Source organism: Accipiter gentilis, chromosome 11 (genome assembly GCF_929443795.1).
Source record: "Accipiter gentilis chromosome 11, bAccGen1.1, whole genome shotgun sequence".
NCBI classification, from domain to species: Eukaryota; Metazoa; Chordata; class Aves; order Accipitriformes; family Accipitridae; genus Astur; species Astur gentilis.
Genome location: NC_064890.1, coordinates 8,754,994 through 8,779,783, shown reverse-complemented (window position 1 = coordinate 8,779,783; position 24,790 = coordinate 8,754,994). Strand labels below are relative to the sequence as shown.

General features: G+C 40.4%; 2 protein-coding genes across 10 annotated transcripts in view; one reads left to right on the top strand and one right to left on the bottom strand.

Moving 5' to 3' along the window:
• Nucleotides 1–1,650, top strand: part of GRM3 (glutamate metabotropic receptor 3) — a 106,095-nt gene extending 104,445 nt beyond the window's left edge. For all 9 annotated transcript variants that reach the window (XM_049814086.1, XM_049814091.1, XM_049814090.1 and 6 more), the window contains one exon: nt 1,138–1,650. In XM_049814086.1, the coding sequence (XP_049670043.1) occupies nt 1,138–1,211 (74 nt within the window). In that variant the 3' untranslated portion in view covers nt 1,212–1,650. The remainder of the gene's footprint in view (nt 1–1,137) is intronic.
• Nucleotides 1,651–7,501: 5,851 nt separating this feature from the next.
• Nucleotides 7,502–24,790, bottom strand: part of ELAPOR2 (endosome-lysosome associated apoptosis and autophagy regulator family member 2) — a 355,914-nt gene continuing 338,625 nt past the window's right edge. Inside the window, exons 16-23 of the mRNA XM_049814084.1 lie at nt 24,003–24,176; nt 22,357–22,546; nt 18,415–18,511; nt 17,089–17,190; nt 14,668–14,794; nt 13,710–13,888; nt 12,532–12,697; nt 7,502–9,459 (exon numbers count right to left, since the gene is read on the bottom strand). Of these exons, the coding sequence (XP_049670041.1) occupies nt 9,400–9,459; nt 12,532–12,697; nt 13,710–13,888; nt 14,668–14,794; nt 17,089–17,190; nt 18,415–18,511; nt 22,357–22,546; nt 24,003–24,176 (1,095 nt within the window). The 3' untranslated portion in view covers nt 7,502–9,399. The remainder of the gene's footprint in view (nt 9,460–12,531; nt 12,698–13,709; nt 13,889–14,667; nt 14,795–17,088; nt 17,191–18,414; nt 18,512–22,356; nt 22,547–24,002; nt 24,177–24,790) is intronic.

Genomic DNA, 24,790 nt, shown 5'->3' with positions numbered 1-24,790 from the left:
TTTTACACTGGATGATTGAGTTTACTAAGTCATTGCTTGCCGTGTGTTTTCTTTGGTGAAGGCATCACATTTCTCTGGGTCACTGTTATCATTAACCTAATGTATCTTTCAAAAAACAGCTTTATGGTGCCGTGAGCAGAGATGTCACGGAGTATCTGAAAACATATTCCTGATGCCCAATGGATAATTTTAACAAAGATGGACAAACCAGCTTGCTTTTAAATTAAAATCCACAAGACTTTGGCAGAATGGTAATACATCCTACAGTCAAAATACACATACATTTAGATATACATTCTGATACTCAGATTCAATTGTCATATCACGGAAGCAATGAAAACCTGTTGTATAAAATATTAGGCAATGTAGATAAGGGCATCAAAATCTGGCCCTCATCTCTGGATACACATTGAATCCTGATTTGGAGCTCCTAGAAATGAAGGGTATTATGGGCAGAAAATATTCTGGGATTAGGTGAGAAATAATCTTGCTTTCAAATTCAGTTATTCAAAAATTTCTTCACTCCATCCAACATGTACTTAGAAATCTTTTTTTTATTTAAAAAGTAGACCAACACACAGTCCTAATATGCAGAGGTGGATTCTCTCCTGGATTTAAAAATGCATATGTTTTATTTCAGGAATGTCCATTCCAATTATGTGAAAGCTCAAAGGATCAGACCTTAGCATTTCTTGCCAATAAAACACGAAAAATCCAAAGATTCACTTTTTATTCAACAGGGATACCTTAGTACCACTCTAGCTATATTAGTTCACACTAGCATGCAAAGAGCTATAAACTGAGACCCAGTGGTGCAGAATCATCAAAAAAAATTCATGTATTTTATTCAGACTCTTCTTGGAGAAGCTTAGTCACCCTAAGAGCTCGCAATGGTTGGCAAAGAGAAATCATTTTCCTCCAGAGGATGCTTCAGCCTCAGAGCTGAATCGCCTGGTAGAGGTGCAAGCAGCACCTCCATCACCTCCACTGTTGACAGAGTCACATACACTGACTTTTCATTGAGCATCTTGGTTAAATTGGGTCAGATGGCCCAGATCAACATAAATTCTAATCCTATGTGTTGTAATTTTTCACTACACTGAAGTCAGTTTTCCCCCCCCCCTCTTTCTCTTTCAGCATCTGCTAGTATGTACGTACCGACCGTCTGCAATGGAAGGGAAGTTCTGGACTCCACCACTTCATCTCTGTGATTGTGACTTGCAGTTCAGTTCTTGAGTTTTTAGACTGTTAGGCAAAATTTTGCACATGTTGTGCACTCCGGAAAACACCAGAAAACATAAGAAATCAAAACAAAACTAGTACCTTTTTTTAGAAACAGTGTAATAAATTATTTTTGAGGATTGTACAGTATATAGTGATGTTCTGGAACTTTTTAGACTGATTTTAGCCCTTCTGTTGTTAACGGTCATAAGGGACATGTAAATAACCATGGTTCACAATGTGCATAGTCCTGCAGTAAGGGAGTGATTTGTTGCAAGCACAGTTGCAATGTTAGGTGACTTCTTTCCTACGAAATTTTTTTGTAGCTCCTTGTTGTAATTAACTTAGACTGCATTTCTATGTTGTATATTACAGTTACCTTACGTGTAACAGATTGGTTTTCTCAGCACAAAACAGCAGTATTAATGTAAAGGCACCAATAATAAAGAGGTAAAAGTTTTTCAGCATGGTTTCATTTTTGTTTCTTCCCCCCTCAAGGTCATTACATTTCTCTAGACATCAGGATGGGTAAAAAGATAAAAAAGTCTACAGTACTAGTGTGTGTACACATGTATCTGTGTACGGGTCTGTGCCTGTGTTACGAAATCTGTATCACATAATATGTGCTTACAATGAATGCTTTGTCAGGGTCAAGTATAAATTCCCTCTCCTTAAAAAAAAATAATGCACATTATTAAAGCATCTCAAGTGCTCTTCTTGTTATTAAAATGTAGGGTAATTTTCAAAAGTGAAAATGTCTAATTGTGTCTCAATGAGATATTAGCAAAAAATTTTTGACCGCTGGTTCACTCATTTGGCATAACTTAATGCTGTCATGCACACAATAGATTGGTAGCATATAAAAAACCAAAGAGATTTTAGATTAGGTTGGCAAAGATATGGAAGAAAATCTGTAAGAAAATTAGCTAAGACTGTTTTGTACCTCCAGCCAAAACAAAGCTGGTTCAGTTTATCTGCATCAACAGTGCCATGAAAGGTAATTGGAGCACCGCTGAAACAGAGACCAAAAGAAGTCAAAAAAGAGAAATACAGGAGACATTTACACACGTCTCTGGGGTGACCTTTGCATTCAAACCAAACGATTCAAGACACACATACCGGCTACTTAGACAATTGTAAAATAACTTTAAAATCTGCCTTTTATAACTGCACTCTTAAAGCTGCCCTAACTCTATTGAAACATTCTGAAATCCTCCCTTCTGCTGGGTCCAATAAGTCATTAAGGAAACAAACACACCTTTGATTAATGTGTCTGGGCATATTTACCTAAGGGCTTGTTCCCGTTGATCTCATTCCAGCTGAGGTCAATAGCAAAATTCTCATTGACTTCAAAGGCAACACCACTGAGGCTTGAAAGGCAGACGCTACAGACTCACACTGTTGGATGTACAAGTTCTCTGGAGCCCAGTTCTCCTGTGCTTGCAGATGTTTTTACTGATTTCTGGAAATGTGCAAACACTTAGGGCTGAACTGGCAAAGGAAGTAGCTGTTATTTTGAATGTCAAAATTAAAGATGCGGGTTCTTAAAATTCCTGCTCACAGATAGATGCCTATTCTTTCTGGACATCCACATATCCACCAGCAAAGACCTCGTGATGTCTACACTTCTGCAACTGGCTATACCAGCAGCTATTTAAGTCTCTGCATCACGGAGCTGTCTAGTACAAAAATCCCTGTGACTTTCCCCAAAATAGGCATTGCTCAACCCACTTTACATGTAGAGCCCTGCATTCAGCTTCTTTCTCTCCACAAGCTCTGAAGTGCCTGATGTTTTGGGCTTGGTTCCCACAAGGGGCAAGCTTTGACAGGTTGGGAGTCTTGCTTTCTAAACCAAGACCCCTTAAAGCATCTCAAGTTGGGAAGCTACATTCATTTGACCTTTCTGTGCTCTTCTATGGATTAAGCAGCTGTTCACAGTATGGCAAGAGGTCAAAATATCTGACCATAGTGCTGATGTCCCTGGATCTACGTTATCTTTATGGAGCTCTAAAAAATGCCTAAGCCAATGAGAATTTCTTCTCAACCTTTATGAAAAGCAACAATCAAGGTCAAATCCACCTCACCTAACATTCATTGTCTACAGTATAAATAGCTGCATATGAGATCGTCAACCTCTTCTCCCTTTGTAGTCAGTGGAGGGAGGTAGACACAATTCCCCTGGCTTATCTCAGACTGCTACTTTAGGCTGAGATGAATCTCTCCAAACAAAGGCTAGCACAGCTTGCTCAGATCACAACGTTTGCACTGAAAATAAAGGCATTGTGTCAGATTAATTCCACCCCTAGAATCCAAATTGGCATCACTGAAGCTAATTCATAGCAGGTGAGGATCTTACTGTCCCAGAGTTTTTATTCATTTCAATAGGACTATTGAGAAAATGATCCAATGTCTGCATCTGAATATGTGTTACGAATACTTAGGTGTTTTGAAAGCCACTTGTACGTGGGTTTTTCATACAAAAAACCCCCCCAAAGCACGTAGAGCTCTGGAGTTCCAGCTCCACTGAATGTTCCTGACATTTTTGTACTTGGTCTTGTCTTGAAAGCCTTTCACTACTTTCTGTTGGATGTCCAAGGATGCAGATTATCTGGTATTGCCCCTGATGATTCAGGTAATCCAGTTTCAAAACACAACAAAACAAAAAGGAAAATATCAAAGTCTGGCAGAGGCCTTGCACACCACACTGGCATGAAAATGCCTTTTCTTTTTTTTTTTTTTTAATGTTGTCTCACTTCATGATTTTAGTTTCTCTGTTTAAAACAGTTCATAGTTTTTGTTCCTATTTGTGTAAAACTTGGCTTTAGAGTATAAACCTCTGGTGGTCTCCTTATTGCTCCTGTCATACGTAAAAATTTGAGTAATTTGCCTCAAAGCACAGTGGGTCCAGTCATGGTTCCTTGCATGGTGGATGGGAGCCCCAAGTACCTTGGCTGTAGCACGAACAGTCGTCACACTGCTCTGAGCGCTACCAACTGGGGGAAATGCTGGGGATGAGAGCAAGGCTTAACCCAGCATCTACAGTCTCTTACTGGAGGCTGCAGAAAAGATTAGTTTTTCATTCAGAAGCTGTAACTTCAGAGTATCTTAGCTCTCTGATATAAATCAAGAGTGCAGAAAGGTTTGTGGAAAACTGATCACTTTTTTTTATTGGTTGAGCAGAAAAATAAAATTCAAAAAAATCATTGCAGGTCAATCTGAAGTAAACAACGTTTGGGTTTTCCTTTTTTTGTCTTTGTTCTTCATATTGGATGTGGGTTTTGTTATGGGTTTTGTGGGGGGGGGTTGTAGGAGAGGTGTTTCTTTTTTAAGACTTGAGTGAAGTTTGAAAGCAAAACCAAAATCCACCACGGTAAAGCAAAACATTTTATTTTGCCTTCAAGTGACTGTTTTTTCCTGAATTGATTGAACACAACTGGTTTTAGTCATAGCCAAAGAAATTTCAAGAGGAATTGTCTTTTCAAATTGAAAACCTCTAGCACCTGTTTCAAAATGATAAAAACCTACTTAAAAATATCATGTCCTGCCTGAACAAAACAAATCCCCCCAAAAATCAGTGCAAAATGACCAAAATATCCTGGCTCCACCCGGGGGTCTCATCTCTGGTTAAAGAGGTTTCTGCTGCAATCCTTCACCCCATTAGTCCATTTAGAATAAGGGACACCAAAACAAACCCTTAACTCATCACCAAACACAGTCTGATTTCCATGATGTCATGGCCTACTCATTAACGCTTGCAGGCTGCAAGATGAAGGGCAGAAGCTGTTTATCCAGAGCCACCTCAAAACTTCTCAGCAACGTAGGCGAAGCCGAGTTTTGTCCCTGCAAGAAGAAAAGCGAGCAAGGCCAGGCTGGGCTCTTCTTGCAATAGGAAGGGGATGGGTAGGAAGCAAGGGCTGGGGGAGATCTGGAATGCCGGTCTTCTCGCTTCTCCTGCCTCTAAGGAAATGGCAGGGCCAGGAAGGGTCTTCTCTCTCCCCAGCAGTGCCGCTTCCCTACACACACCAACGCTCCTTCTGCGGCAGCAACGGCAAGCCAGATAACGACTTCACCGCTGGAAAACAGAACACGTTACCCCTAAAGAGAGTGACTTTCTAATACGTTGCCATTTTAAATATGGAAGGAGGCAAGGACAGGAACAGGCTGTATAGAACAGCAGAGCTCTCAGAGGTCACTCTTGCACGTCTTTTATTCAAGCAAACACACATCCACACAACCTCGCTTTGGCTTTTAGGTGGTGTTAGAGAACCAGCCACACAATATAGGGAACCTTAAAGTTTTCTTCCTGATGAGGTCCAACTCTATACATCCAGAGAAATAACTAAAACGCGGTAGCAGCTTATGATCAACTCGCTTCTCATGTCTCCCTTGCTCCTGCTGCATGTATTCAGTGTGGGCACGTCCAGCCAGGTGGCTGGGGATGTCACCATAAGTTGTGACACACATTGTGTATTTTAGGATGAGCCTGACCTCCTTTTATTTCTGTTCCGATCTCCTTACATGTTTGCACAGTTCACGAGCATTCAAATCAGCAAGAAATAAAAACAAAGGGATTCAGGAAAAGAATTATACAGTGGGAAAGACTAAGAGAGAACACCACCAAAGATAAGCAGAACTTCCCAAGATTTCTCCTGAGGTTTTCACTCCCTGTTACATTCCCTAGAATAGCTATTTAAGACCTCCATGCTTCATGGTATGGACCAGCCAGCAACATTCCTTGCTTAGGAAGAGAGGTCATCCCCATTGGTGTGTCAGCACCAATTGTAACTGCTTTTACTCTTACATTGAAGCGTTTGTGTTGGCCACTGCCAGAGATGAGTCGGCAACCACTGGCTCCTAAACAGCAATATCTGCTGCTATCTTGTCTGATTAGAATTAAGAAGTACCTCGATCTTATGGGTACTACTGGCTCTAGCAGGACAGACAGACCAAAAAATGCAAACTTACCCCTTTAATAACAAAGAGTCCCAGAACCTCTTTTTCAAGAACATATAGTCAAATCCTTTCTTTGAACAAAGATGACAGCTCCTTCAAGCTACTCAGTAGCTGCCCATTGTGGCTCTAAGACACTTAATTTTCCTCAAACCTAGACTCTTAATCAATCATATTATATATTACATAAATCAACCAACATAATCAGAGCCAAGATAGAAAACATTCTTTGCACATTTCCCCCCTAGCAAGCACTGTCAAAGCTGAGACAATAACATTCTGCTAATTTGCCAATAATTTATACAGAGACACCACTAAAATGTGCTTAATCCTCAAAGAGATTCGGTTGCTTGACTCCTGATTTCAAAGAAAAGCATGCAAATGCAGCAATAAAATGCATTCCGTTTAATCAAGTGAACACATAACAGACTGATTCACATTGTTTTATGGCGTCAAATAACAGCTTCTGATGTGATTCCATGTGGGAGAAAAGGGGAAGGTTGCTGTAAGTATATTTTGGCAGAGTACTAGAAGAGGTCACAGACAGCTGATTTCTTAATGAAGTGTTAAAGGCTTCCAAAATTTGCCTCTTTTGGGAAAATGGAAACTTTCCCTCTCTACTATATCTTTAACAGAAAGAAAAGAATAGCAGAAGTCAGCTAAAATACACGAGGTTTAACTTGCTTAATTGTTGGAAAATGTGATTTTCTTATTTTGAGGTAAATAAAGTCTACAGTATTGGTTTGAATCCCACTATGTTAGCACTGCACCAGATTTGCTATTAGATTGCCTGGAAGAATTTTCAACAATATCATGACAAACCATTTGGAAGCAGAGCTGAGAAGGGTCATACAGCAAAGTCTGTCAGAGCTGACAAAAAATTTCCACTCTCTACTTTATTTGGAAATAAGAGGGAAAGAGAAGGGAACCAAACAAACCCTCTGTGGTATTAAGTCAAATTAAATATAGTTCATAAAAATTAAGGCATTTTGACATTTCAGAGGTATGGGTCCAGTGATGAAAGAAGAAATTATGTTCTGGAGAATGAACTGTAATTATGGCTTGGAAAACATAAGGACACAGAAGGGAAAAAATTAAAGGAGAAGTAGACAGATGCAGTTTGATGGCAGTGAAAAGCTCTCGCCACCACTGCAGACCTGCAATGTTCAGGAAAGGCTGCAGTTCCACCAAACATCCCAAGTCCAAAGTTTCAAATATATTTTCACTTTATTTTATGAATGCCCATCAGATATATATCTTTGATGCTACAGCACACTAGTTGAATAAAAATCAACAACATAAAAACCCTCTTCATAAAAGATCCAAGAAGTGAAATCCCAAAGCCATAACCATTTACTCCGTGAGCATATCATCTTTGACAACCATATATAAATGACATCATGACAACAAATACAATGTACAATAATAAGTGTGCAATGGTACAAAATATACAAAAAGGAATGTGTATTTAATATACATTCAACAATATCCCATAAAAATCTTTGTTGGGAAAGTGAAGTGCCTTTTCAAGAACAACAAAAAATGTACATCACTTCAGTTAAGATGTCTGAAGTATCTCCCATCAAAAGAGTAAAGCCTGTGTTCTTTGACTGGAGATATAAAATAACTGAGCTGAATTTTCCCTAAAGAAAAAAATTCATCTAAACTTCATAAAATTTTTGTCCACACCTATAGTATAATAAAATATTTAGAGTGCAGAAAATTCAGTTTAATTTAAATTTTACTTAAAAGCGGGCCCTCTTTTATTGATAGATCTAGCTCAGTCATATAAAATCAAAAATCTATATTCCTTATAGTAAAAAGACCATTTCTGCCCATGTGTCTTTTCTGCTTTTAATGCATTCCACAATTCACATAATTTTGCTATAATGGAAATATGAGTCTGACCAGAGGTCAACACAAGAATCATTCCTCATTTTCTCCTGTCTCTATACAAGTCTTGCATAATTTTACTCAAATATTTTTTGCCTAAGTTTCAGATTCCTTTGAGTTTGACCTCAGTGGGAATTTCAGGAAATTTTTACAGTGGGTATTATGAAGATCACATGCTTATAATGTGGCTGATTTTATGAAAAAGTCCATCTAACCACCAGTTTTCAAGGCACCATTTCGTGCCCTTCTTCCAAAGCAGGTACTTGCCTTGACAGCAGAAAGCATTTAGATGCTGGGCTGTGCAAGTACGTAACCCATGCTCAGCTCTGCTGGGCATCCATCCTTGTTCTTTGCGTGGGTCCAGGAATAGAGATGGCTGAGTATTTCTAATAAGCCTCCCAACTGACAAAGCCAACCCCTGATTTCCAGAAGTAGAGGTTCTTGCTCTACCTCCAGAGTTCTGGTTCTGTTGGTTTGCAACCCAGGGAAAGGCGACGTATTGGCAGCCCAAGGGAGGGGGCTGAAACTGCCAACGACCTCTCTTGAAAGGACAAGCTTCCACAAAGAGGGACAAGTGCAACTTGCACTGTAGGTATCACTTTCCTTCTCTTTATAGAGTTTGAGCCTGCTACTGCCCGTAAACTCATGGGCCCAGACCTACGATTCATACAACAGCAGTTAACACATTTAAACCGAATAGCACCAGCTTTTACCCCAGCCCTGATGGCCATGACTTAGGCATCAGAATGGGTTCAACTTGCAGGTACACCACCATGCCTCTTGTGTTAGAAGCCAACACAGACCATCCAGCCCTTCAAAGCACTAAAATCAAAAGTATTTTCCAAAGATCAAAACTCACCTGAGGCTCATTTTGAGTACCATTCACAATTCTGATTTTAAGAGAGACTCAGTTATGCTACTAAAGGACAATACACAACTTTTGCAGGAGGTTTCAGGCCTCTCTGAAAATCATTTCTTATGAATAAGTGTAGAAGGAGTGATACGAAATGAAAGGTACCTATAAATCATATGGCATGTCTGAGCGATGCCCAGGTGAATCCAAAAAATTCATTTTATTTGCAGTATGTATATCTCTTCCTGAGTTGAATTTCATTCCCAGTATGGAATCCAAGCGTCTGCTTTCTTTTTTGGCAAGGTACTCAATCACATGGTAAGGCAATCCAATTTTCTGGTTTGCTCCCTGTCTTCTTTCCTCCTAAATGGCCAAGCATTTCTCACCAAGATCACCACTACAATGTGTGCCAGAATATGTTTAAAATATGGTCCTGTAAAAATAGAAATTAGGTTTGTTTCTTTGAAGGCAGCATTAATTCTTCATATATTCTGGGCTCTTGAAGATTTCAGCTGAACAGATTCAAAATGATCTTCCTTCTCCTGCAATGGAACAGACAGGTTCCCATCAACTGGGATTCCTCAAATTCACTCCAACAGTTACTACAGTCACTTCTTCTTTTAATATCTCCAGAGCAGCCTTTGCCAAAGACTTCCCATTATTTCTACCACAGTCATTAAGTGCACAGTTTGACCCTTTATTATTTAATAACACTATTAATTCTGTAAAAATTTGCAAAATCAATAAAATTATGCCATATATATTGTTCATGGTACTTACTTTAGAGGGTACAGGGCAAGTTTGCATTTCATAGTCATAGTATAGGATAGGTAGTCAGAGCTGGGGAATTGCAGGGTAATCATATCTATGGTTATTATTACTTATTAATCTGTTTCCTACAACAAATAAAGTGTTTGGACCAAAGCGTCTGAATGTGAACACCACTGCCTCACTCCTGGATTCCCATCCCAGCTCCTCCTCTGGGAGACCCACAGGACAAAAAGAGTCTACAAATCCTCTGCCATCTTAAAAATCAGGGCTGAAGGGTTGAGTTTTCTTTCTGTTTTTATTTGCTGGGTGACAGACTAGGCCATCTGGCTGGCAGGCATCAGGGTGAGAAGCGTGGACGTACGTGTTACTCTGTGTGTATGAACAACCCAATGGTCCGTGCAGAAGCAATGAATGAAGGATATATAAAACTACTAAATAAATAAAACTACTCACTAGAAAATGCTGGTTCTTGCTTCATGTACCTACCTTTTACACTTGCTGATGTACACAAACAGTTTGGAAACTATGTTAAACTAACCTCATGATCGGATCTTTAAAGCCATCTCACCCAGATCAGGACAGCCTAGTGCAGATGTGAGAGAGAGCAGGGGAGAAAACTGTCCTACGCTCGCCTACTGCAGAGTATATATTTCTTGTTCTGATGGACCCGGTATTGTTATGCTGGAGACAGCAGATGGAACTAGAACAGCCTCCAGTCTGAAGCAGTTTCATAATTCTTTAACTTCTATATTCTCATTAAAAATAACAGTCATTTCTTTCTGTATTACAGGCCTAGCCCAGAATTCCTTGGGTACTCAAAACCACTAATAGCTTCATGAGATGTTTTGCTTCATAGAAATGCCATTGCCTGAAGCTTGAACATATAGTTAGGATACCTCAGATTTTTTTTTATCTCTCAGTTTACATGTCTCCTCTTTTTCTCCCCTGTTTTCCTCCATATATTTTTTCCATATCTTACATGCATATGCAGCAGGAGATGAATTTCCTCTTCTTTTGCATAAATGAAAACTGATGTCTATAACATTTGTTTTGGAGAAATATATATTAAATTCCAGTTATCTGCAGGGATACAGGACACAGATTTCAGTAAGCTAATGAGGTACTGGAAGCTCGGTTTGCCGGCTATGATTATCTAGCAGGAAAAAAAGAACCAGCTCAGAAATATCTGACAGGCTTGTTTAAAAAGGAGAGAATACTCAGGGAGCCTCCTACAATGGATATAGGAACTTTAAAAAACTCTTTTTGAGTCCAAATAGGCATTCAAGTGGTCTGAATACTAAAGTACTAAAGCTTACTTTAAAGAGAAAAAAACCCAACACTTCTCCCATGCTCTCGTCTCTATACTTCTAATCAGGAAGGAGCCAGTGGTTGACGCTGCAAATGGAGTCAGCAAAGCTTTTACACTTATCAGGCGTACAGCAAAACATAACCCTCACCAGCAGCACTGGTCATTACGCTCAGCCACAGCCAGCCAAGCCATTTCACGGACAAAAAACCATCATCAGTATTTCAAAGTCAGTCCCCACAGGATTCAAAAATGGAATCAACCTCCATTTTCGCAACAACACCACAAAATTTGATGTGATTTGATTTTATTTACATTTTCAATGTTCTTAATATTGAATTAAGAATTAATATTGAATTTCTGCCCCTTTCCACAAGGAACAATATTGATTTTGCAAGACAAATGCTCAGGCTGGGGTCAAGGGGAAGTTCCGCATATTAGCTGTGTAATGGTAACTTCTCCTAGGAGGGAGATCTAGGGAGCAGGTAGCGTGGAAAGAGGACAGCAGTCAAATAAAAAAAAAGTAAAAGAACAAAGAGAGGAGAAAAATAAGGGAAAATAAAGGAGGTACACAGGTTTTAATTATATTGCACTCAATCACAGAAAGGAAAAAAAATTAATACAAGAAAAAAATTCTCAAAATTCCACATTCTGAAATATTATTTGGACAAGAAACAAGAGAGTGACTTTTTAAAATAAATTTGTATTGTGATCTTTTAAGAAACCTTCCTATTTTGAAACAACCTACTTCAGCAAAACTATTTGAAAGGGAAAATGTCATCAACCTTTATCCTGATCATAACAGATGCCCCAGCTGGACTCCCTTAAAGACAGCACTACCATTCCCATAGACTTCAAGGCATTTGGAATAAAGACCAAAGTGCTTGCAGGATCTACCATGATGGTCTTCTGTTGCTCCTCTCAGAAACGTTCAAAGGACACCAAAGACCTTCATGCTATGAATTGAGACATGTAACAACCCATATCACATGTGCTGCAGAAAAAAATGCTTTTTCCTGTTGCTTCCCACTGAAATGGAGGAGGTTGCTGTATTGAGTAACAGGCTGTGGCTGATGCCTCCTCTTCAACTGAATCTTGTAGTGCTCAAAATTATGGTTCTCAAGTTAGCCATGAAGCCAGCCCAGGTGAGCTGCAAGCAGCTGGCTGGTGGCTATATTCCCAATGTTAATTTTCTATATCTATAATAGCTGTGTTTGCCTCAGCAATGGAGGTGTCTGATAGGAATCCAGGCAGAGAGGTTCCTCCTGCCATTAACTGCTCTTTTTAGGTATCACCCATACAATACAGAATGCTACTGAAATCTCTTTGCAGAAGAGGAAGCATTTACTCGATATCCTGAAACATTTCTTACCATTATCCACATTGTGGATTTCAGCAGATTGACTATGGGCTGGGTGAAGTGTGCGTGGAAGGCTGCACAAAGCACTGTGCAAATTAGCATCAGAGCCTCCTCACGTCCAGTAATAAATAAAGATAATAATTATTTTTAGTATTAATAGTAGTAATTACTACTCACCTTCGTTGCCAAGGACTTGAGCTTCCCCAGCAGTGACTGCTTATTTGAATATACTATTTCTTCTTCATTATCTTCTCCTTCCATTATAGCACAGCTGTCAGCAGCTGGCAGCTCACACTCTTTTGAGTTCGTTGTCATCACTAATTTGGAATATTTATACTCCAGTCTGAAGATACAAAGACAGACAGGCACAAATTTTTTTACAAATTTCCCATATTCAAGTTTTTTGTAATTTAGATTATCTGCAGTCCTTCCACATAGTTACTTCTGAGGTATTTACTGGAAATTAGATACTTTTCAATCATTAAAAACATGTAACCAAAATAGTATTAACAATACATCGAGCTCCTGCTCTCTTAGATTAGGCCTCTATCCGTATAAAAGATCCATGTTTTCCCAAAGGACCACAAGTAGGTCAAGAAGATTTCCTGCATGAAGAAGTGCCATCTGTGTGCTGGTTGGGGCAATAGCAGGTCTGACTTCAGGCTGTTATCAGAATCTGCTTCACACTCCAGTCCAAGGAGTCTACGGGGGAGAGGAGGGATGTGTAACAGTGCGTGGTAGGAGGCAGCAAGAGGTGGGGACCGTGATACTGGAGTCTAGATTTGGTGAAGCTGGATGAGCTATGGGGCAATGAAATCCCATGGAGATGGAATCACATTTTGAAAGTTTATGGCATGAGATGTGGGAAGCAGAGGACTATGGGTATGGGGAACAGTCAGTATGTTCAGTCTAAGAAGCAGGGATCTTTTGGGTGTGTACCTGACATGTCCCACCAAAGTAGACCTAAGCAATATACAGTCAAGAACCTTATTTTAATCCAGCTGAAAGGGAGTAATTAGACTGAAGAGGTATCCTTTTGGTTTTCAGACCTTGAGAAAGCCCTGTTGCTTCAGGACCTAAGGTCAACTTCAAACTCTTGGGGGTTAAAAAGACAGTTCCTGTTGGGAAATTATGCCACGACAAATTACTGTGGATTTTCTATACTTTCCTCACTAGCATTTTCGATAGCCACTGTTGGCAGAAGAAACCTCAATGTGGTGGATTAATGGACTGATCCAACGTGGTATTTCTCATCAACATTGTCTGTCATAAGGTCAGATCCATCAAATGTCTTTCTGTTCACTACATCAAACTTTTAGCTTGCTTTTATATGGAACACAAGTTGCAGTACTTACTTCTGGTTCTTCTTCCAAAAATAGCAGGTCAAGGCTATGAGTAGAACAGCTGTGAAAGCACCAACACCAGCTCCAACTTTTAGCCAAAAATCCACTGTTTCACAAGTGCTGGTCCTTTTTTCTGGCAAGGGAACCCCTTTAATGCAATGCTTTGGTTCATTCCATACATACAAGGTTTCCTTTTAAAGGGAAAACAAATACCAAAAAGTCAACTGCTTGTAGAAAAAGAGAAGAACTACTCAGAGTTAAAGAAAACAAGCCGTTTTGAGGTAGAAAGGTTAGACATCTTTTCAATGAAAGGAAACCAAACCATGTACTTCAGGTTTTCAGACTCTAGGTGGAGTGATATTGTCTACTCAACTGTCCCCTTGATTGTGCTTGCAGGTTCAGACGTGGCAAAAGGATTTTCTCTTCTGTTTTGCTCTTCACCTGGCACAATATGGGTTGGACAGCGATTGTGAATGTGTTGTGCCTGCATTGGAGCTGATGATCAACAGGACAGTTCTGAACCTGTGAAAGGACTTCCCACTGTTTGACTAGAGAAGGCAGCAGCGAAAAAATTGCAAGCAAGGAAGGATGAATTTCTGAACTGAAATTCTGAATCCTTTCCTAGCCTGGCCCTGATTTTGGCTGTTAAAAGATTGAAGTCCTTTGGGCACTCCATCCTTCACAAATAACTTGTCTGCATGTATGAATGCGTACAGAGTTCACATCCCTGCCCACATAGCTGCTCAGCACAAGCCAGCTCTCCTCCAGGAGCCACGCTGCCATTGGCACAAATATCCCTGAGTCTCAACACAGCACCTCACTAATAAGACTCGCACCCAGCCAGCTCAGAGCCTGGACTCAGATTTCCCAGCTTCACCTGCACTTACATATCAATTTGCACACTGAATTTCAACAGAGTCTAAGTTATACCCAAATGAACCCATCTGACTCGGAGACATGTGTCCTTTACCTGAAATCCTTTTTTGCAGGCTCCCTCAATCTCATGGTAGTCTTGCTCCGTGCAGAGAGGGCAAGCTTCTGCACTTTCCCATACAAAGTAGAAAGTGCATCCATCGCAGGTGCCCGCAGGGCATAAGCTAGGAGGAGAGCAAAGCTTAGTTATCACTTACGAAACACTCTGGGGTTTGCATCCTCACTCCACATTCTGCTGCTGAAGATCGGTAATGGTAAGTACAACAAATGGGTAAACATCCATCAAGTAAGCAGATGGAAAAATCTGGGGAAAGAATTTTTCCCAGTTTGCAAAATGATTTCTCGAGTGAAAACAGATGTTGGGCTGTCAAAGGTCTAAAATAACAGTTCAGTTCCTGGCAGTGAGTGCTACTCATGCACCTACGGTGAAAAGAAAAGAAAGAAGCAAGTCTTGGAGATCAGCAGAACTACTCCAGGATTTCACCAGCATGGGCTAGCCCAGCATGCACCTCTATCGCTGCTCTCCTGCACTGGGTGACTGTTCCACATGAATGCTGCTATCTGGTTCCTGCTGTTGTTCTAATGATGTCTGGGTGATTTCGTCCATATGGAATGGACTTGTCCTGTCATGGTTAATTACTAGAAGGATGTTCACCAGTTAATGAAGAAATAACAGCCTCTCTTAGTCTAAGAAAGACTAATGACCTTACTTTGTATTCAGCCTGCAGAAGAAAGTTGTACTGGCAATGGCAGGACATTCACACAGCTTTCGTTATTGACAATTACATCAGGCCTAACAGCAGCAGTGGCCAAAAGTCCATGCAAGACGCTAGATCATGTAAATGTGAAATATATCCATACAGAAAAATGGATTATTTTTTTTTCCTATATCATCTGAAGGATTGAAAAATGCACAGCCCTGAAAGCCCATTCTGGCTTATCCTGATTTGAGTAACTGACGACTGTCCTCTCTGGATTATGCAACATTTTTTCAATGTACATGGCAAGAGCATTGACAGACCTTTCTCCTCAACCTCTTTCATCTTATACTATAACTTCATTCGATACTAAACACCATGTCTGGAGGATAAAGGAGTTACATGCAGTATTATTTGACATGTATCAGATACCTCACTGTTTAAAAATACCTGTCGGACTGCTGAGCTAATCAAAGGGGACTAGGAAGGGAGAAGTCAACAAGAACTGAGATAAGGTACATCATGTCAGCTGTGTGCCATTTCTGCCCATGCTCACACTTTTAAAAGCGAGGTAGGTTACTCCTCCCTCACTACTGGTGAGTTGTCACAGCTCACATCGTGTTTAACCTACAACACTAGAAGGACTCCTAGAGGATTTTCACATGGCAGCTGATAGATAGCGGCTTGTTGCCCAGCATGATTCGGAGTGTGTCAGGTCCCCAAGAAACTGGGGTAAGCATCTCCAAAGGTGTTCAACATCAATCACTCATCCATCACCTGTGAAGTAGATACCTCTTTGCCTTCATTCAGGTGAGTATGGCTCACCTGTCGCAAGAGGGACAGGGATCAAAGGAGGATCCCACACTTCTCACACTGTTAGCTTTTTGGAAGAGGACTTAACTTTTGGGAAGGAGGACGAGTGAAAGGGCTATCAGCAGATTTATAGTAACTTTTATAGTTACTATAAATATTTATAGGCTAAGATGGGCCTTGACAGCCAAAGAGGAGGGTTATCAGAGTTGAGGGGAACTTCTGGATAATCACAGGGTGTTGCTAAAGAGTAATAGAATTAACTCTTTTACTGTTTTTTCTCTGCAACTTTTCAGGTGCAGGCATAAACAGGACTCTGGAAAAAAGAGGCCTTTTGGATTCACTTGAATCAGAGTGAAGGGGAAAAAAGGTCAGGCAAATTAAACACAACTAGTACAAGGGTTGCATGATACAAACTGGAGTGATGAGACACATAAATAAGTACATATAGAACTTGAACTAGACAGAATCAGGGCTCATGGAAGTATTGCAATAACAGATTTCATAGCTCCTAGGGCAGGCTGCTGTTTTTCAAAAAAATCACTTTGTCCGCAGCAACTGCTGTAGATCAAGGAAGAAAAACTACCTCTCAAAGCCCCAACTAGGCAGCTCTAATCAGGAGGCCAAAGATCAAATTAAGGAACTGAAATAAGGGAGAAGTGGTGACAAGAAAACATCACTATATTTTCTTTTGGCTTTAAGCTCGAAACAACCTGCCTGAGCTCTAACTTCTCTCACCACACAGCCTAAATACAGAGCAGTTGGTCTGCTGGGAGGTGATGGACACAAATGTCATTCACCCAGGAGAAACGAGTGAGACCTCCTGGGTGGCCAATGAGGGAGACAGCACTCCTCATTGCTGTTAAGTATAAAATTACTAATGAGTTTTGTAAAGATTACCTGGGGAGAAAAGGCCTTTGGGCACTACTAGGATACAAATACTTAAATACCTGGGCACAGAAAGCTCTCCTTGGTCTGGTTTGTTGGGATTGCACCTCATTGTCACAACAGTTGCACGGCCATTTTCACAGGAGGTTGTCACTGTTGAAGACCTAATATCAAACAAGAGGAGAAATGTAACACCTTTCCACTACAGTAAATACATGTTGCTCTTTAATAGGTCTCTGTCCATTCATGCAACTGGAATACTAAAGCAATACCCTTTACCACAGTGCTTTTGCCTTTTTCAGCTGGAAGAAAAAAAAGTAGCAACAGAAGGAGGGTAGGTTTCACCATTTCATTTAAATCTCAAAGTGCTGTGAGATGCCACTCAGGGAACTGCTCTGTTTTTCTAACTAGTTTGAATTCTGCTGAGTCAAGGCATAAACCCGCCCACAAAACAGAATGGAACAATTTAAAAAGAGAATTGCTGGTGCTGTGGTTGGTGTGCTACTCTGCAGGAGAGTTTATGATGGCTCTCTCCTCACCTAGTAAGGAGAGAACCACACTGTTCTGAAATAGCACATGGCAAAGGGGATTAAAAAAATGGACCTTATTCCAACATGATAGACATTGTAATCCAAGTTCATAATATACTCAAAGTAGGGTCACTCGTGTGGCGCTCAGTCTGCAGAATCAGACACATAATTTAAGTATTCACATATGCATAAAATGTTGATATCCACAGTGCTACAGACAATTAAGATCTATCGCTAAAGCCAACACAATCTAGAGATCCAATCAGTAGAATAAATATAGGTATGTGCCTTAAAATAAGCTGAACAGCCCTACGGGCTCCACAGTCCAAGCTTAGAAGCCCAGTTCACATGAAGACACCTGCATGTAGACATCTTAATTGAGGTGATCTTTGAGCTAATTCTTAGCCAAGCTGAGGCATTCTTTTTATGGAGGAAACTGAAGAATAGGAAAGGCACACTAGTAACTGTGCAGGTTAGAACAATTATTTTTAACCTCGGTTACTCTGGCTTTGTAACATCAAAGTAAATACAAATGAATGTGAAAGAAAATATGCAATGAGAAGTGGACATATCAAAGCCATATATGAGAAATTATGGAAAGGAACATGACACTGGAAGTGGCACCTGGATGAATTAAAGCTCTGGTATCACTCTCTACAGATCAAGTGTAATTTACATTTGAGTAAACAGTGTTTTCTGATTTCATAAGATGTTATTCACCATGCTAATCAATATCAGCGAGATACTGATTAAAGTGATAAAGATTAAAGGTAGATTAACGATCTCCCCTCAAAGTTTTAGTTTCCTTCAAACAAATGAAGAAATTTGACGTACCAATAAACAGAATTTTTTACCTACTTGTAAAAGAAATGCACATCGGGTATTTTGCTTGGAGAGGGAGGAAACACATCTGCCTTGATGCTGATATTTTCCAGCATTGTTTCAACAGTAGCTCCTAAAATTTGAGAGGGGGGGGGGGGGAACAACAAAATCCACAAAGCAGCTAAGGATCAATTTCAATTTCTGGTGCGTTCACATATAACATTTTCTCAGTCTGAAAGGTATGGGTCTCACTTAGGAGCATTTAATGGCATTACTATACATTATACACTTTCTTCTATTCGAACTAAACTTTGCAGATTCGTATGTTCCTCATACATTCTGATTTCCTTACATAGACATAAGAAAACAAAAAAATTAATAAAACAACACCAGTGTAAATAAGTTTTACTCTTTTGCATGACTTTAAAGCAACCATGGGATATTACAGAATGATAAAATAATTTAGGTTGGGAAAGGACTGCTGAAGATACGTGATCCAAACAACTGCTCAAAGCATATGCCTTGAATGTATAACCCTCACATCATAACCATGTAACACCCTGAGCAATCTGCAGTACCATGGGAGAAAAATTGAAACACACAAGATTCAGAAGGATTATGGAGTCTTAGGCAAGCCTTGATGGCACATTTTAGAACAAACGACAGGCTGGTGTGTGGAACAACACAGGTTACACAGGTCTGCATGGATTTTGGAGAAGAGCTGAAAAAGTGGAAAATTCAAGTAACCAAAGTTCTTAGAGATCGTTCCAACCCCATGAATCAAAGAAGACAGAAAATGTTGGTGCTGCACTGCAACATTTCAGAAGAAGAGGGAGCTGTACAAATAGGACAGGCTGCATCCTTCCAGTGAGGGGAAAAATTGCTAGAACAAGAAAAAGTGGTAGCAGCCAGCAACTGGTGGGAAGACGGGTAAGACTGAAGAAAAGTTTTCCACTTGTTCTTGCAACAGTTCAGACAGCCTAACTGAATTCTTAGGACTTTGACTTGACTTTTGCTTGACTGGCATTACATCTGGGAGGACGATTCACACAGCTGGAAAATCCATGTCTGGTTATAACCCTTTTAGGTAAATATAGTAGATAATGAAGCTGACAGTTTGCACGAGACAGTACTACCTGGTGCAGGACAAGTCAGAGCCAAGGATTGTGAAAGCACATGGATCACTGCGCCCAGTAACATTGCTCAGGAGGGCTTGCAGGTGAGGGATAACTACAGAGCATCACGTCAATGGAGAGAACAAAATGAGTTATGCTGCAGCAACCATCAGAAGCATGTGCAGAAAGATGTCAGGTTATTTTGGAGGGGCCTCCATTCTGAGAGCATAAGCTGACATCAGCAAAGATGATGAATTCCTCTCATTGAAGACATTGCATCGAACACAGGGTAACTTAAACTTGGATTGCAATACAATGGACAGAGATTAGTTACTCACTAGACTGGAAGATGATAGCTCCTAGGGACCTTATTATATTCAACAGAGGTGATGAAAGAATATTCCCATCCAATATGGAGTACAGTGGACATGGTATCTCAAAGTGCAGTTTCTCAAACATAAGAACACTAGAAGCAAAATGAAGTGGGGGGAGAAAATGTCATTCTTCAGAGGATATTAATTATATGGCTAAAAAGCCACAATGACTCTTGCAAGAATGACAATAGCTTTGACTAAGAGTCCACTTTGGATCAGAACAGTGGTAAAAAAGCAGTTAAAATAAAAACATTGCTTAATGTTTTTATTTGTCAATATGTTGAATAAATGTCAAATTTGTCAATGTCAAATAAAAACAAGCTTAACAGAGGGAGAATAGAAAATCAAATAAAATCAAAAGTTATGAGTTACAGAAAAATTATAACGGATGCTAAAGACTTCGGGGAAAAGCCTGTGTCTGGCAGCACTGGAAAAAGTACAAGTTTGGAGCTTTTTTTAGAAAAACTAGAAATAAACGTACATCTTATGGATAGGAAAGGCAAACTTCAACCATTTTAAAATGTAACAATTGTGATAAATAAAAGGTATCAGAAAAGCTTGGTATCTTTTCTCTGTATTAGGAAAAAATCAGGACTATCTCCTTGCTTCCCAAGACAATGACTGAACACCTCATTCCTTCAGCAGCTGGAGAGGATATTGGCATCTACTTGGCATGCGTGCTTTTAAACTAGCAAACCCATGCCTAAGAGTGACCTTTAAAGAGCTTTTAATAATAGCAAAATGTCAAAAGACTGATGGAGAGGGAATATGGTGAGCCAAATAACAATGTGGCTAACACGATGAGGCAAAATAACAGGTAATTGGAAGATGGGTTTCAGTTAATAATTAGATACATAATGACTGACAGTCAACATGAATTTATGGAGGACAGCTCTTGTTGAACAAATCTGATTTCATTCCTTGAGTGCTGATGAATTTGGCTGCTAAAGAAAATTATGTAAATTTATCAACTATTTCACTAATTACCACATGAGATTCTAATTAAAAAGTTAGCAGTGTAATATCAATTAAGTGCACACTCTGGATTAAAAATTATTTAACTAGCTAATTATAAAATTATCTGGCCATGGGAAATTGTCATCAAATGTGGTATGTCTCCAGGCTTCCCTAGGCATTGATATTGGAGACCCAAAATGCAAGATTATCATCAGGGATCTGCAAGTAACTATATAATCACTGTTGACAAAGTGTGTAGATGAGGCAAAGATTAACAGGAGCAGGAATAAAAGATAGAGCAACTTGGTTCACTTGGTAAGATGGTCCCAATCAAAATAAACATATTCTAGTGCAGACAAGTGCAGCAAGGAATGAAGGCCAGTCCTAAGAAAGAGATTTTTAATGGCATTACAGTGAATTGAAAAGTGGAATACTATTCCATTCTGATGCCCATGCTTTAAGAAGATATAATAACAAGTTACAGAGGCTGCAGAAATAGCCTCAAAAATTATTCAGATGCCTGAGAGATATACATGATAGCAAGAGACTTAGAAGAACTTGGTCTACTTAGATTATCAGAAGAGCAGACTGGGGAGGGTGTGGTGATTCCTTACACAAAATATTTCTCCAAGGAGGAAAATGTGGGTGTGAAATGGAGAAAGAATAACAAGAAGCAAGAGCTGAAAACTGAAGCCAGGCAAATTCAAACAGGAAACAAGTCTGCTTTAAAACAAAATACAGAGGTGGTGTTTGACCAGTGGAAAAAAATACCAATGACTGTGGCAAAGCTTTTATTTCTGGCTGTCTTAAAAGTCCAGGTTGAATGCTCTTCCAAAGACGTGCTTTTGTCAAACATGAGTTTCTGGGCTCAATGCCAGGGAGAAAGTACAAACACTCAGTGCCTGTAATGGATAGGTGAACAGACTAAATGACTTCATTGTCTAATCTGGCCTCAGACTCTGGGAACTTGTGAGCCAGAGCAATGCAAGACTTAATGATATGCATGGCGCCATGCTGCCCTAAGCCTCCTCCTTTCTTGCCTAATTATGTCCCAGCACCAGATTCTTCTTCTGGAATTGCCCGAGTTGGCACTTGGCATGGGCAGAAACACTTGGACTAATGTGACTACTACAATGATTGGTCTTGCCTTGCATGAGGTGGGTAGGAAACATGAAAGAAAACCAGTGCTTTTTCATTACATTCTCCAGATTTTTGTGCTGAAATTCTATGCACCATGGGACCCACCAGACCAAACACAGGGAAGAGTGAGTAATACTGGCATGGAAAACAAAGAATGGGAGCAGCCCTTACTCTTCTCCTTCAGCCATCAGCTGAACTGAAAGAGCAGCAAAAGGCAATGGTATCTGCCCAAATCTGCTTCACAGCTCAGGAGCAAAGTGGGACTGAATCTTGGGCTGCCCCCTCACTCTTCCCCCAGCGCAGCCCTGCTGAGCTGAGAAGGATTTACTCTGCAGCCCTAAATACGTGAGAGTACATGCAAGATAACTATAAGTAGAAGACAAACTGTGTACCTAAGAACCTGTCAGCAAGGCTGTTGGACTGCAGAGCCAGGGCTGTTCGGAAACCCTTGCTGTCTGACGGGATGATGGTGGACTGACAGACAAAAGCTCCCACAAAATTGGAAAAATCTTCTGATTCTGCAACCATGTCCTTCAGAGTAACATCGGTGATATTGTCAGTGCAAATAGCCATCTTCTTCCCCTGTGGACAATCAGGAAAAAATGAGGAAGCAGTTCGTTGTTGATAAGACATGAAAAAGTTTGGAAAAGGAGATTGCAAACTGGATGAGTTTCATTACTGCACCTTAGAAACAACTTGATGTTTCTATCATGAGAAGGACAAATTGCAACAACAAACTGTGCCATCATGAAAGTTGCGATTAAAGCCTTGTACAGACTCAGAAACACGTTGTCACCTCTGGTACATGTCTTATCAGAAACCCGTGCTATGAAGCACTCTTTGTTTATCTTGACAGCACAGTGTTTACTAGCGGAGCATAATGAAATGGCTTGCAAAGGAAAACCATATTTCCCTTGCTTTTAAATAACATGCTGTAGAATACCTCTTTATTTGAGATTTAATCCAGATAAAATATTTTCAAAGCATAAATACATGAAATCCCTAAACAGATATTTAGCCTTCAAGGCTGCATTAATGTCACCTGTCAAGACCAGCGCTAGAATCTCAGAGCAAGAGCAATGAAAGACAAATCACCAGACTCAGTTGTCCTGACAAAATGTCAAGCACTCACGACCTAATCATATGGTTGGTAGTACTGTCGTACCATCGTAGTAGTTTGGGAAAATGAAGACCAGATCCACAGGGGAGCGAGCGTATCTGTACCTTTGAGGATCTAGTTGTCAGCAGCTCTAATCCAGGTGGTACTTAAACACACATTTAAGCCTAAAAGTATGCAAAACACTGTAAAGTGACTAATCATTTGCCTCAACTCATGCAGACCTCTTGGTACATGGAAAGAAACTTCAGAACTTTACAGGGCTGAACATTAATGTAAACACACATGGGACAATACACATCACTGGTACTGCTCCAAAACTTCAATTTATGTATGTGACACCATGCCCTGGTATAGTCCAAGCCCCAGACAGAAAAATCTTGACTCTGGGGTGGAAACTGTTGGCACTCATGGACTAAACACATATTTCCACCACTTTAAAAGGCTGCAATCAAAGACAACAACGGGCATCTCAGCCACTGGCAGAGAGCAGGGTGACCAGGGGCTCTGCTGACAGCAACATCTCCAGCAAATTCACAAGGGTAACATACAGAAAGAAGTTGGCGACTGAAAGACTCAGACTCTCCACTTGAGTTCCTTGGTGGCAGCACAAAAAGGTCAGGGTTGTGACCCAAGTGACTTGAAGGCACAAGAACTAAGAAAAGGTAGGGATGTGATAGGGTTTTTCTTCTGGGCGTTACTTATGCTTAAAACACTGTCATCTTTGCTCTGGAAAATCACTTGGCTGCTCCAAAGTCCTCTTGCACTGCTGAGCAACATCGAGAGGAAAGTGTTTGCACAGTGTCAGTGACAGCTCAGCTGTAGGGGAGTCCTCGTCCTGTCCCAGTGTGATCCCACAGAGCATCAACATGGGCAACAAATTGGTTAATCCCCGCAACCCTCAGCACCAGCTGAGCTCACCTCATTCCCACACAGGCTGATGTTAAAGAAGTGGAAGAACTTGGTCCCTCGGGAGGTGAAGCTGGGTCCGCTCATCAATGAGCCCACCTGGCTGAGGTTGCTAAAATCGTAATTCAGGCTCTGATTATCCTTGATGTATGACACCAGGCAGTCACTGAAGCAGGCAGAGTGGTCCTACAGAAAAGGAGAGGCATCCATTAAAGAGCAGTTATAGGCCAGCAGCAAACCATTCATCTGGGAGTTAAAGCAAGCAGGTGCACACAGGACTGCTTTCCTTGTTGAGGATGGAGGGGAACTTTGTCCTATTCCTGTAATTCACCTTTCCCTTGGGAGAATTCCCATTCCTGTTTCAGTCCCTTGCATTCACATATCAGGACTTTAACATTCCCTAAGCCTGGCCTTTCTGCTGTCCGCTGCATTAGCCAAGAAAATGCTGAGTTTCTTGTTCTTTTCTGTTGTGGGTGCTTTTAGGATCCTAATGTCCCAGCTTATAGCCCTGTAGATAAACCAGAACATGGCCTCAGTTACACCTGCATCTTGCAAAGGAAACACAAGAAACAGCTCAAGAAACAGGGACAGGATATGAACCCAGCTGAAGACAGGCAGAATACGAACAAATTGAGCAGTTCTTCAGGTCCCTGTGCAGCTCCTTGCCAAAGGATGTTGCATATGATAAATGTTTATCTAGGCTTAAGGGCAATTTCATATAAGAAGAACTTGTTACAGGTTTCTAAAGGCACAGAAACATCATCCAGATGAGGAAGCACCTGAGTTTAAAACAGCAGGAG